Consider the following 14,673-nt stretch of genomic DNA (forward strand, 5'->3'; position numbering starts at 1 on the left):
AATTAGATGGCTCCTCTTTCTATTCATTCACCAGATTTTTATCATTGCAATAAGGAATTGTCCTATACTTTTAGAAATAAGGCTATAGGTAATTAGACCATTGCAACACAAGTTTTCATAGTACCCTTGATGAATACACACACATCACAGGCGGGTTTATATTCCCCCGCAGCAGCAGGGAACGATAACATAATCTGTCTTTTTTTTATCTTTCTCCGGAGCTAGATTGATTGCGTCGGATGCTTTGATTGTGGCCACAAATAGAACTCAGAGGACAACGAAAGTCAGTGCTGGATGACTTTTCTTAGAGATCAACATGTAACCGACATGTTGGTGTTTGAAGGGGGCGATTTCTCTTCCAAACAGCCATCCCACCACGACAGATTGGAGAGAAAATCAACACCTAACTTGTCTAGATGTCTGTTTGAAACACATCTCTCTTTTGCTTCCCCTCAGGGGTGGAAAGTGGTTAGTGAATGAGTTTGAGAATGAATGAGTGAAAGACCTTTCCTTGGTGTTGAAGGGTAAGGCAATATGGCCACGTCAAAGCATGCTCCTTGATCTTCACGGCTGGATTCAAACCCTCCACAAGCACATACGGATTTTTTTTTATTGTTCATACCTTATAGGATGTTATAGACTTAAACAAACTCTCAGGCCAATGTCCGAAATATATTGGATCGATTTATTGCACGATACACACCAATGTGTATCTTTATCTACTGAAACACACAGGTGAGGGTGGATTTGTGGGCAGTTTCCCCATGTGACATGGCTAACCTATTTCTGGCCCAGGCAGTAATTAACACCTGTGGTCTCCTACCATGTATGATGCTGCAAACACAGCCTCACCCATAACAAGAGGTTTTACCATACGATTACATTTCGGAAAAGCTGTTTATCTCTGGATTCACCAAGGCTTTGTGCCTCCCTCGGGTAAGGATTGGTACTTTGATCACATTTAATTAATTGAGTATGAAATTCAGCGCATGTCACAGAGAGTCTTGGTTGTTAATAACAATGTAACATTGCAGAGCTGATGATGTTGAAAACATGAAGGTCACAATAAAATGTTCACTCAATAAAAAGCGAGAAATGTATCAACTAAAATACGCTTGGCTTTTCGCCTTCTCCACTCCTCTATATCCGACCCACGCCTCTTGTCATTTCCTTATGATTTCCCCAGCCTTGTTTCAATCAGTTCCAGTCTGCTGCCGTTCACTCAGAAATATTATGTCAGAATACATACATTGCATTTAGTTAGCTGAAGCTTTTGACCGAAGCAACTTACAATAAGTGCATTGAACAATGACGACACAACCCAAAAAGGTCAAGAATCATGCGACTACATACAATTCATCAAACTGCTTTAAGTGCTACACTGTTTTGCTTTTGTTATTTTGTTGTGGGCAAAGATCATGTCTGAACAGATACGTTTTTTTTCCCTCTGCACTGGAAGAAGGGCAGGGTATCAGTCCTGTTCTCAGTGGGGAGAAACTGCAAATTAAGTACTTCTTGTTGAGAAAATGCGTGAACTTTTGCCACCCCAGACCAATGCCAGAGGGATAATCCAAGATTCTCAGAAACACTTGAATGAATCAGGACATCCCACTTCTGCCCGGCAGAAATGGGAGAAGAGTTTTCGGCTTCTTCTTTGGTCAAAAACCTGTGGATCTGACGACAAATGTATGAAATCTGTCATTTGTTTTAAGAACATTTATTTATCAAACCTTTTACAGGTACAACCCATTGAGATTTGAAATCACCTTTTTAAGGGTGACCCGTCTGATACCATCTTGAGATTAATATTTGAATACAGCCGTCCTGTAAATTCAGCAGCCATTCCTCGTATACACTGGTCCTAAAATGAGAGCACAGCCATACCCGAAGAACACCCAACGGCAAAATAAATCAGAAGAACAGAAACAAGATTGTTTCCTCCTGGGCTTGAATGACAAGAGCCCCTGTCCTGCAGTTTGGTGTGAGACGAGACCTGTCCTCTTTAGAAAGTCTCATGTCATTTCAATCCATATCCAATTACTCAGCCAGGGGTGGCCTGTCATTTCCTGCTGTCAATCATTCAATTCAATCAGTCCAGCCACTCCTGGCCCGTCTTGCCTATATACTTGATATCAAACCGTTTTCCGCTAGTATGGGTAATAGGGTATCCTAATCACTGTCACACGTGATTCAATTAGCGACGGTTTGTGTTGTTTCCTTGTGTTTGCATGCATGATCTGTTTTCAAATTTTGCCCCTACCCCCCAGTCTAGTTGGATTCATCAAATCATTCCATCGTCTCTTTTTCTTCAAGGACCTTTTCCTGTTTTTGACACCAGCACGTCGACACAATTACTCACATCAAGGTCAATGTGTCCCATTTCATTTTTTGATAATGCTGATTTTTCTCTTTGCAATGTCAAAGAACTAAGTACACCATGAGTATGTATAATGTTCCGAATGCAATTCTATTGAATATGTTTAATAATTTTCAGGGATAATTGTAATAAAACTTTCCAGGTTTGTTTATTTTCCGTGACTCTTCCCTTTGCTGTGTGATCTTTCCATGTAATTTTGTTGTTCAGAATAGTTGAACCAGGGAGGGCTTCATATAAGATTTAGGACAGCTTTCCAGGGGGCAATCTCCTGACCCCTCACATCTTATCTGCTTCTATGCCATAGAACACCTAGGCCACCGAGACGTCCTAAGAGTCTAGTTCCCAGGATCCCACCGGCACCAGGGAGCTTGTATATGATTTCATGTTGCACATGCCTAGCCTGGGGGCCATCCTGATCACATGACCTCACACTCGGCTTCTGTCTGACCCTCTTGTCGCCAGCATCGATTTCCAGAAATTAATATTATCGGGGCCAATCAGGGACAGTGTCGTAGTTAGACGAAAGGCCAATCGGACTGGTCTAGTTTAACGACCTAACGACCAATCAGGCACACTGTCGTATTTGAGGACTTAACTGGCCAATCGGGGACTGTGTCTTATGACTTAAACCGGCCAATCAGGGACTATCGGGGAGTGTGTCGTAGTTTAGGACTTAAACAGGCAAATCAGGGTCTATCGGGGACTGCATCGTAGTTTAGGACTTAAACAGGCCACTCAGGGACTACCGGGGACTCGTCGTAGTTTAGGGATTAAACTGGCCAATCAGGGTAGTTAAAGTCCTAAACTACGACTTTAGACTTTCGTCGTAGATGACGAAAAACAGTAATGGTGTCTCACTGTCTCCTGAAGCAACGAGTGGTAGAGTTAACATTGGCAGAAAATAAACTCGGAGGGACTACTCGAACCAGAACAAGAGGATGCACTAACAGAGTTTGTCAGCGGGAAATTGTTTTTCGCCGTTCGCCTTATCCGGTGTATCCACTGAACAGCGCACATTACCACCCTGATAGACTGAAGGATTCTGTCTGTCTGAAGTCGATGGTGGCGGTCAGAGGTCCAGTCGGATCTTTGTAAAAGAATGTGAAGTCCGCCAGGATTGGGTAACCGTAGGTTTTCCTTTGTCATTAAAGTAAGCTTAAGTCCAGACTTTTTCTGATTAATTGTATCTTTTTTCGTTTTCCTTGGTATTCGTCAAAATTCGTCACTTACCTTAAAATGACATTTTCTCTTCACTGGGATGGTGGGTGGATTGTGGCAAGAATGTGTGCAAGGCCACAAACACCTAGGCTATTGTGATATTTCGCATTCATACGTCAATACAAAGGCCGGTGAGTGATAGGCTTACATTCTATATCTTCAGCACGTTGATGTTCCCCGCTTCAGGGCTGGTGGATGTGATTCAAATATTATATTTTATGGGTAAAGAAAACACCTGTTTCCCACAGGTTTCCTGATGCCAGAAAAAAACCGACAGACAGTAACGCATAACATCCATTGTGTCCCCATGAACAACATGCAACCTTCATGTGAAACGCGCAAAAATGAAACCTCAATCCGTGTCTTACCTTCTTTTTAGATCACAATCAAGCATTCATAATATGTACAAAAAATGAGAAGCAACAATATGTACAGGACCTGCTTGTCATTTTTCATCTGTTTATTTTACCCCAGAGATGATGATAATACCGTCCGGATTCCATACCGCTTGATGTTGTGGGAGGTGACATAAGAATCTATTATAAAGTAGATAATATTATTATGTTCTGGTGGGATTGATAAACTCAAAGGAGAAAGAACCACTCTGTGGACATGTTTATAATCCGATTGGATTTTGTTAATACATACCTAGGCTCCGCCGTAGGCCAATGTCAATTTATAAAAATCACTGTATTACATGAGTTTGTACAGAATGTGACTATCCTGATATGGTTCTCCTGGGTTTTGTCCCTGTTGTATAATAGGGTGTATGGTTCTAGTAACTTTCAACATGGAATATCTTTAGATATAGGAAACAATATTATAGCGCCATCTATTGGAGTTATAACAGCACGCACCCGGCTTTTTCACCTGCCTTCATGACGTGACGGGGATACACACATTTAGCGGTGCAGTGATACTCCACCGAGTGCGCGTGTGGCAGTAGTCTAGATAGATAGCTAGAAGATACTCATAAACCAAAACAATAACCTCTATAATACAACCGGGTGGTGTTTCAGGCTTCATAGTTGCCTCTCATTGCTGGAATGATAAAATTGGAAAATGATCCCATTATACTGTACATTGCTTGATTTAAATACCATGTTTGTAAAATAGCCTTATACATCGGCTACTACTGTAAAAAGACATACAACAAAGACCATTAGTCAAAGGCAATACAGCCTCAACAAAGGCAGTCTCCAGGATAGATGTAACTACGTTCAGTAAAGAATTTTACAATCTTAATATGTAGGCCTATCCCTCCTCCCTATATGGAGGCCTAATCCTCACCCTTTTTTTATTTATTTTTATTTGTTTCATTGATATTGTCTTCTGTGAGATCAGTCCATCAATTAAGTTCCATTGTGCCGCGTATCGTTCTAATTAAATATATAGCCGATCACGTTAAAGAGAATTGGATAAGCTTAAACCCCTCATGTTTTTCACAATTGAAAGCATTTGTTTTATAATAAACAAGGGTAGTAAGCCACTATAGCTGTCAATTCAGGAGGGCAATCATGACCAAACACCAAAGTGAACCACATTCTCAAAATAGAGGCTCAATTTACGATACGTCGATATAGGCCTAGTCACTAGCTAGGTACTACACAACTGCTGATCTAGGACAAGCATTTTCATTTTTTGCCATCCAAGTGATGCGAATTTCCACCGAAATGTGCGTTGAGATTCCACGTCACTGCATCGCTCTGCATCAGCTTTTTTCCCAAATATAATGAACCCTGTTTCGGGTCATACTCAAACCAGAATTTATAAACGTTCTTATTCTACTAATGTATCAATCATATATATATATTGAATCGATATAATGTATAATAATATTAATATTGCAGTGAATAAATGCTTGTCATGCCCCACTAAAGTTTGTGTGCTGAGTTGGTGGGTGACCGTGATCCGAGTCCTGAAGCAAGTCATTCTGACACTGCCCACACGTAACCACGCGCACGATCACAGCGCCGGTATATAAACTCCGTTGTTGACGTCAGCGTTCTCTTCCCTGCCTGTGCCTTCGTGAGGTGGGCAGTGTAATAAAGGATTCTTCCCTCAACTGAGTGAATCCAACGCCATCCGTCAACATGGTACGTTCCAACATTCATTTTATGCATCTTTTGGTTTCTTTCTGGCTATATGCTACCGTGACTGACCCTCTTGACGTGTTATGTTGGATTTTTAAACGGGTCCTGGGTTCTTATTGTTTCCGCTATGAACGCTGCGTCTATCAAACTGGCCACCATTTTGAATTTTGGTTATTGTTAGAACTTTTAGAAAATGAGAACTTTGCCTAGCCAGGTGTGTTTACGTATGGTTGTCTAATGACTAGTCATATAGATGTTATCTCCGATTGGATCTAAACATCTGGGATTCTAATAAATGGTTGTCTCGGTCCATGACGATGTTACCGGGTGCCAGGTTGTGTCTAGCCTTGGTTGTCGCAGCACAAATCAATTTCAACGGACGATAAACCCCAAACTCTGTATTCCCTGCGTCATACCAATGGTGAATAAGCGGGGTTGCCCTTAAAAGCCAGCCACTGACTGGCTTTCAAAGATCTAATGGCGTGTTGGTACAAAAAAAGACCGCTAGATGTTAGCCTTTGGCTCCGGGTCTGTACACGTGGCCTATTCATGACGTCTTGCCGGCTCGGGTTGAGGCCGGGCTGCTGGCTGCTGTGTGTTTCTCCCCCCACGTCCATGTCCCATCAGCACGTTACGTGGCATCGATCCGTTATCAACTTGTAAACGACACTAATGACCAGTGGTGGTTATTTCCCCCAAACGCTTCCTACTACCTCGTATTAAAATATACATGGCGAATGCCTAACGCCCTTTTTGAGGCCTTTGTGCCAAATGCGGATTCTGCGTGATGGCCTGAATGTTAAGTGCCGGTGTTTGGTGCAATGAGATGGCGTTTTTATTTTTCGCTGCGTAGTTGGTCCCAATTGTCGTTGACAGTAGAAGCTTCAAATCTTGACAGCTTTCTAGGAGTGTTGCGTCAGATATGCCCAAGTATCATACATGGCAGGCGGACTCCAACCTGGAAGAACGGGGCGGATCACTTGTATTCGCTTCATAGTTATCTCAGCCAATCATGTCGGCATAGGCGAGGCTCTGTGGGCGCGTAATGGGTGAACGCAAACCCGGCCCGCCGTCTACTGTTATGTGTAACTAAATGTTTGAAATCCTCGTCGTGTAGACTGGCAACTGTGTACATTTGCGACTGATATTCATGCAAGAATGAGTTCATTTTTCTTAGAATATCCTTAACAGGAAATGAGCATTGTTGGGATCAGAAGTTTGTGGTATAGCATAGTTGGGACTACTGGATTCAAGCTGAGTAATGCCCAAACGCACAGTATTCAATATGTACAACAGAGGAGTCTGCAATTTGGCAGCACCCTTTACATGATAGTAGGTGAATATGGTAGTGGTACTCTGGAACTGGTAATATCTCTGAATATTAATTTTGAACACGAATTACAAACCCATTTCTCCTACTAATCCAAATCTAATTCCAGGTGAACTTTACAATAGACCAGATCCGTGCCATCATGGACAAAAAGGCAAACATCAGGAACATGTCCGTCATTGCGCACGTTGACCATGGAAAGTCCACCTTGACCGACTCACTGGTGTCCAAGGCCGGTATCATCGCCTCATCACGTGCTGGCGAGACCCGTTTCACGGACACCCGTAAAGATGAGCAGGAGCGTTGCATCACCATCAAGTCCACGTGAGTGTCCTTACTAGCCCTTGTGTCGTCATGGGGCTGCTCTGTTGTAAATTATGGATGATGTAGTTCTGTACATGTAACTCTGGTTCTGTCCTCCAAAACATACGGTTAATACTTTACTTCTCTTCCTGCTGCAGCGCCATCTCTCTCTTCTACGAGCTGCACGAAAACGACACTGCCTTCATCAAGCAAGGCATCAATGGCAATGGCTTTCTGATCAATCTCATTGATTCCCCTGGGCACGTTGACTTCTCCTCTGAAGTGACTGCTGCTCTCCGTGTCACTGATGGAGCCCTGGTCGTGGTGGACTGCGTGTCCGGTAAGGAAAATGGGCATTAACGCTGCAAAAGGATTATCGCGTATTCATTTTAAGTGTTTGAATTGGTTGTATTAAAAACCAAACAAGTTGTGGGGTAACCAGGGATGAAGATGAGATTCTCTCATTGTCTATGGTAGCTAGATCAGCTCTTCCTTTTCACCAGAAAGACAAAGCATCGCTGACTACTTTCTATATAACAAAAGTTTTGTGCACCTGTACATACCAGTCCTGAACATCGTGCATTGCTTTTGTGTCGGGAAGACAAAAGAGACAAAAAAAAGAAGCAATTGGCAATGGCCACTGATCATATACATCAGGGTTGATATGAATCGTGCATGTCATGCTGTTATTAGTTAAAAGGGGTTTGAGCCATCTTTCAAACCGTATTGAGAATTACTTGCGGTTACATTATGAATTAGAACGGATTCATAATGGGCTGTGTGCTAGCGGCAAAATTACCATGACATTACTTTTCAGGCGTGTATGGACAGAGTTTATTTCTGAAATGGACTGGTTATTATCATTGTTAAAGGGTTTAATCATGAGGTGACCAAACTGATATAGGCCCGCCTACCGTACTGGTAAAATCAGGACTCTAACTTGACCTCCAATTTCTCTTTATAGGTGTCTGTGTGCAGACTGAGACTGTGCTGCGTCAGGCCATTGCTGAGCGCATCAAGCCAGTGCTGATGATGAACAAGATGGACCGCGCTCTGCTGGAGCTGCAGCTGGAGCCCGAGAGGCTGTACCAGACCTTCCAGCGTATCATTGAGTCCGTCAACGTCATCATCTCCACCTACGGAGAAGACGACGGTGGACCCATGGGCCTCATCTTCGTGAGTTTTGAGCAGCTTTAGGCCCAATCCCATTTCTTCCCCTTACCTCTACCCCTTACGCCTTCCCCTTACCCCTTCAAAACAAGGGGTAAGGGGTAGAAATGGGATTGGGCCTTAACCTAAACTTGGATAAATATTAATGTCAAGTCTAAAACATTATGAACCCCCTCACAGATCGATCCAGTGATTGGTACCGTTGGCTTCGGCTCCGGGCTTCACGGTTGGGCCTTCACCCTCAAGCAGTTTGCAGAGAAGTTCATCGCCAAGTATGCCGCCAAGGGAGACCTGACCCTCACACCAGAGGAGCGATGCAAGAAGGTTGAGGCCATGATGAAGAAACTGTGGGGTGAAAGGTAAATCCTCTCTGCAACCTTTAGCCAAAGTCTAGTCATGTCTAGTTTGACATAAAGCTTTACCTGATGCACCTGTTATTTTCCAGGTTCTTTGACCCAGAGACCAACAAGTTCACCAAGACCTGTGCTGGATCCAAGAACACCGTGCTGTCCCGTACCTTCGTCCACCTCATCCTGGACCCCATCTACAAGGTGATGACATTCATTAGTAAGAAAATTTGCCTTGTTATGCTGTTGCGTAAGATGCCCCCCAAGTTTTATTTGACGTAGTCTTTAGTGCTGTAAACATGTAACTGAATTCCTGCAAGTGATGAGATAAAACCATTCTTCACTTTGACCTGATTGTCTAGTGATGATAACCTTGACTCTGAGCGTGGTATACTAACGTGTCTTGGAATAACGTGGTTGCGATCAGTGTCTGGCTTTCAACATGATGATCCTTTCCTCCATAGATGTTCGATGCCATCATGAACTTCAAGAAGGAAGAGGCAGCCGCCATGTTGGAGAAACTCGACATCAAGCTTGACACCGAAGACAAGGACAAGGAGGGCAAGCCCCTGCTGAAGGCCGTGATGCGTCGCTGGCTGCCAGCCGGAGAGGCTCTGCTTCAGATGATCGCCATCCACCTGCCCTCCCCGGTCACCGCCCAGAGGTACCGTTGTGAGCTGCTCTACGAAGGACCTGGAGATGACGAGGCCGCCATGGGTAAGAAGAGGAACCGGTTTAAGATGTCATCGGTCTGACCCAATGCTTCACTTAATGGTGTTCTCCCATAATTGTAGAGGGACTTCAGAGTTGGCGTTTGTTGTGGATGTTTGGTCTTGTAGCTGGCTTGACGGTAGACTTCTTCCTCCCTTAGGTATCAAGAACTGTGACTCCGCCGCTCCCTTGATGATGTACATCTCCAAGATGGTGCCCACCACCGATAAGGGACGCTTCTATGCCTTTGGGCGTGTCTTCTCTGGCACAGTCTCCACTGGCTTGAAGGTTCGCATCATGGGACCCAACTACACCCCTGGAAAGAAGGAGGATCTCTACACCAAACAGATCCAGAGGTATGGACTTGTTTTTTGATGTCTAAATATTTTCAAGCGTCTAGAGGAGCAGCAGGATTTTCTTAATGTGAACTATGAGGAAACGCCTCCTCTGTGTTGTATTTTGCTCGAACATGCCCGATATCTATCAAAGCTCAAAAATTGAGATTCCCTGAATAGTCAGGAATTAGCCAGGAGTAATCTAAATAGGCTCCCATGGAGGAATGCACTGAAACGATGATCTCAACAAGCATTTAGCTCGCCAATGGCCATTAATAACTAGTACAAATTAAATGATGGCTCTTAAATCTCCCCTGCAGCACTTTTTGCTGTATGATTTATTATTAGGGGTCCAAGCCAACAGGTTGGATCCCTATTGTTTTTGTAAGGATTTTTATACTTCCCGCGCTGATAGTGGGTCCACAGCCCAAACCGTAAATGGTGCACACGAGCCAATTACATGACTAGAACCAGGTCCGGCACCGCTACTCAGATAACAAAATCCAGACACGCCGGTCCCTAGGTGGCGCTATACCAAGGAATACGCGTTTGGGGCTATAACTCCCCCACCGAACCTCCCAGTGTCCAAAAACTTGTACACACAGATGCACTGGAGTCTGCTGCATCTTTTGGCCTAGGCCACGCCCATTTGCGTCTATGAATATTTTTCGGGAAAACCGCAAAACTGTATTTTCGCTACTCCTCCCACATTTCTTGACCAATCAACACCAAACTTTGCACACGGCATCTTCAGACGCACACGCAAAGAAATCATACAGTTTTTTTGATCCGACCTTCGACGAAGAAAAGGTAGAGTTTAGAATATTTGTTTATTAGCTAAATTAGACGTGGACAATTAAAAATCCAAAATTAGACATCGGATCGAGTCCAAATTCTACACGCATGTTGGTGCTAACCTTAATGACGTTCGATAAAAATTTCGGAAAATGTCGCGATTAGGGGGCGCAATAAACGAGAAATGTATATCTTCTACAAAATTTTGCCGCGAAAACGCTACACTGACTTCTCGCTACTCCTACCACAGTCAAATCCTTTGTATCCACAGGTTCAGGGTAGCGTTTTGAACACATGCTTCGCGTTGTGCCGGCGAAATGCACATTTCTTGTCGCGTTGTGCCGGCGAAATGCACACTTCTTGGACCCCTGCATAACTGCTTGCAGTTCTAGTTTTATTTATTTTTCCCAACGTCGTGTTTCATTGGGCATTTAATTTTTTCAGGACCATTCTCATGATGGGGCGTTACACTGAGCCCATCGAGGACGTGCCCTGCGGTAACATCGTCGGCCTGGTCGGAGTGGACCAGTACCTCATCAAGACCGGTACCATCACCACCTTCGAGGCAGCCCACAACATGAGGGTGATGAAGTTCAGCGTGTCCCCCGTGGTGAGGGTGGCAGTGGAGGTCAAGAACCCCGCCGATCTCCCCAAGCTGGTGGAAGGCCTGAAGCGTCTGGCCAAGTCCGACCCCATGGTGCAGTGCATCATTGAGGAGTCCGGGGAGCACATCGTGGCTGGAGCCGGAGAGCTCCATCTTGAGATCTGCCTGAAGGATCTGGAGGAGGATCACGCCTGTGTGCCCCTCAAGGTAAAGTCAAGGATGCTTCAATTGTCATTTAACATTTTCATGAAAAACGAAAGACAGTACTCGGGTCTCGGTGCGCTACCTAAAGCCCTAGAATTTTTTTTTAACTTACAATAAATTATAAATATAAATAAAGACGTACTAAGATACAAAAATAGTAAAGTGGACACGTATAAGACCGGGTACAGGGGGCTCATAGATGTACAACCTGTTAAGCCCGTTGAGACTGTACCCGTGATCCAGAGCTATACAACTTTTATTGAAATTGGATTAAAGGTCGAATTTAGAAATTAATGCAGGATTTTATCTGGCTTGCGAGTTCATTCTAATTTATTTTGTTTTGTTTGTTGCAGAAATCCGACCCCGTTGTGTCCTACAGAGAGACCGTGAGCGAGGAATCCTCAATCATGTGTCTGTCCAAGTCGCCCAACAAGCACAACCGTCTCTTCATGAAGGCTCGCCCCTTCCCCGACGGCCTGGCCGAGGACATCGAGAAGGGAGACGTGACTCCCCGCCAGGAGCTCAAGGCCCGCGCCCGCTACCTCGTAGACAAATACGAGTGGGACGCAGGCGAGGCCCGTAAGATCTGGTGCTTCGGACCCGACGGAACCGGCCCCAACCTGTTGGTGGACGTCACCAAGGGAGTGCAGTACCTGAACGAGATCAAGGACAGCGTGGTCGCCGGCTTCCAGTGGGCCTCCAAGGAGGTTTGTTCCTTTATTTTAAACGCTATGGTTGTGCTGCACATCACAACCACACACTTGGTAGACCTGTCTCTTAATGTAAACCACTCTACGTCGGAAGTGTCCTGTAATGCATGGTGCGGATGTGTAACGTTATGCTGCCTTCTCCAGGGTGTCCTCTGTGAAGAGAACATGCGTGCCTGCCGTTACGACGTCCATGACGTCTCCCTGCATACTGATGCGATCCATCGTGGTGGTGGCCAGATCATTCCCACAGCCCGCCGAGTGCTGTACGCCTGCCAGCTCACAGCCGAGCCCAGACTCATGGAGCCCGTGTACCTTGTGGAGATCCAGGTACGGGGTCCTCCAACTGTTTCAGTGTTCAAAGCCACGGCCGTTGTCGCTTGACTGATGTCTGGCGTTTATGTGACTGCAATAAAATACGGCTCATCCGTCCGGTTGGCTGGCGCAGTCTTGGTGCTATAACTGAAATTCCTGCAAGTGATGAGATAAACCATTCTTCACTTTGACCTGAATGTCTAGTGATGATAACCTTGACTCTGAGCATGGTAGTTCAACATTGCGAACCTTATGTCCATCGATGTTTAATGCCATCATGATCTTCCAGAAGGAAGGCTTGTGCATAGTCAGTATTGAGAGTTGACGGAGAAGATGGCGGTTGACCTATAGTTTCAAAGTTAATACCGTTTATACCGGTGTTGACACGAGCGTTTTACTCTGTGTGAAAATGTCCACACCGCGGCAACCCTAATATCTGGTGTAAATGGCAGGACTGAATAAAATGGACACCTGCAGTTTAGAATACATGTCTAAAATGCAGAAACCACCATGTCGTCTTTGATATATAATAATCTCAGATGACTTTCGGTGGGTGAAGGACAATTGCATGGTTTTGCTAATGCTAGTTGGATGTGCTAACGTTGGCTGTGCTGTTTCCTTCAGTGCCCAGAGGCAGTTGTTGGTGGAATCTACGGTGTGCTGAACAGGAGACGTGGCCACGTGTTCGAGGAGTGTCAAGTCATGGGAACCCCAATGTTCATTGTTAAGGCCTTCCTGCCCGTCAACGAATCGTTCGGTAAGTCCAGTCCTGAAACGCTGGCGTCACTGCAGCTTTGTAACTCGGGCCAGTAATGGCCCCGACCGTAGGACGTGTCTCGATGTGGTCTTTGACCTCTTCCCCGTGTCCCTTCAGGTTTCACTGCTGATCTGCGCTCCAACACCGGTGGTCAGGCCTTCCCCCAGTGCGTGTTCGACCATTGGCAGATCCTCCCAGGAGACCCCAAGGACCCCACGACCAAGCCTTTCCAGGTCGTCGCCGACATCCGCAAGCGCAAGGGAATCAAGGAAGGCATCCCGCTGCTGGACAACTACCTGGACAAAATGTAAACGGATTCCACCATTCCCAGACCCATTTCATTAAATAACCTTCATGTTGGAGCAGGACTGTACAAATCATAATGAGCACTGTTTGCCAAATGGATTGAAATCACAAAAAAAAAGGTAAACCATAAATAAAGGAATAATAAAAATTGCAATTCTGTCCAGACTTTTTGTGGTGGGAGGTGTTTGCACAAACCAGATGAATACGTTGCACATCATTGACAATGTTGATTTATAAAATGAGTGGACAAATATGGCAAAGTATCCAACCTTTATAAATGGTAACTCGTTAAAAACCATGTCTGCACTGCTTAATTTGACTATTTTAATAATAGTCAATGGGGTTGTATTCTGAATCAAGTGGATCAGCAGTCGCTATGGGTGTGTTTGCTACTCTGTGAACCGCCATGAAGTCCTCGCCCTTCAGTCGCACCCCTCCAGCATTGGAGATAAGGCTTCGGCTTTTGTCTACTGGTCGTAAATGAGTGCCCCAGGATAAACTACTTGCCAACCGTTCAGTATTGACGAAGCAGTGGGTGTCTAGTGAACAGAAGGGGCTATTTAAATATCAGTTCAAATATATTAACGTGTGACGAATGCTAATAAAGTTTAGAAAGCTATAATCTATATTGAATATCGAGTCTTGTCCGAATACAGCCATGCCTGTTTGACCACATCACGATATTCATTACCAACAGGTGGTATGCGCCACACTATCCTGAAAATGGAAGTTTAGCCATCACTTTTTACTATTTAGGTATTTTTGCTATCTATCTTTTTTTCTTTTCATGTCTCACGTTTCATCGACTTGGCTTCGAGATCTCCTATTTTAACCTATTAATGAGAAAAGCAAGGAATTTGATGTTTTAGTTGGGATATATTTTCACAAGCGTTGGATAAAAAATACATTGGTTTGTGTCTCATCAGTTAGGGATGTCGTTTCTGTAAGGAATTGTGTAGATCTTTTATCTTCTGCTCTTTCAAACTAAACTCTTCCAAGAGTTAATGATCAGAGTGATGCTATTCTCTCCACATTCCCTCACAAAGAATCGTGAATAACCGTGCATACCACGTCACGTCTTGCTATAGGCCTGATTATAAA

At 44.5% G+C, this 14,673-nt stretch overlaps 1 protein-coding gene and 2 non-coding genes across 3 annotated transcripts; all 3 read left to right on the forward strand.

The window, feature by feature from the left end:
• The first annotated feature begins 5,503 nt into the window (after nt 1-5,503).
• On the forward strand, nt 5,504-13,726 carry LOC130393917 (elongation factor 2). Its single transcript, XM_056604681.1, has 13 exons — nt 5,504-5,691; nt 7,128-7,342; nt 7,480-7,661; nt 8,286-8,497; nt 8,672-8,850; nt 8,937-9,042; nt 9,303-9,555; nt 9,710-9,905; nt 11,124-11,490; nt 11,841-12,194; nt 12,342-12,524; nt 13,134-13,266; nt 13,384-13,726. The coding sequence occupies exons 1-13, from the start codon at nt 5,689-5,691 to the stop codon at nt 13,575-13,577; spliced, it is 2,577 nt and encodes an 858-aa protein (XP_056460656.1). The 5' UTR covers nt 5,504-5,688; the 3' UTR covers nt 13,578-13,726.
• Nucleotides 9,154-9,223, forward strand: LOC130396388 (small nucleolar RNA SNORD37). Its single transcript, XR_008899032.1, has one exon. It is a non-coding gene; the product is annotated as a small nucleolar RNA SNORD37 (small nucleolar RNA).
• LOC130396387 (small nucleolar RNA SNORD37) lies at nt 12,668-12,736 on the forward strand. Its single transcript, XR_008899031.1, has one exon. It is a non-coding gene; the product is annotated as a small nucleolar RNA SNORD37 (small nucleolar RNA).
• Nucleotides 13,727-14,673: the final 947 nt, after the last annotated feature.

This window comes from Gadus chalcogrammus, chromosome 12, assembly GCF_026213295.1.
Source record: "Gadus chalcogrammus isolate NIFS_2021 chromosome 12, NIFS_Gcha_1.0, whole genome shotgun sequence".
Lineage (NCBI taxonomy): Eukaryota > Metazoa > Chordata > Actinopteri > Gadiformes > Gadidae > Gadus > Gadus chalcogrammus.

Coding starts and splice junctions, on each gene's coding strand:
- LOC130393917 (XM_056604681.1), top strand. Junction 9,043..9,302: donor TCCTGGACCCCATCTACAAG/GTGATGACATTC, acceptor TTTCCTCCATAG/ATGTTCGATGCCATCATGAA. Junction 9,906..11,123: donor TACACCAAACAGATCCAGAG/GTATGGACTTGT, acceptor TAATTTTTTCAG/GACCATTCTCATGATGGGGC.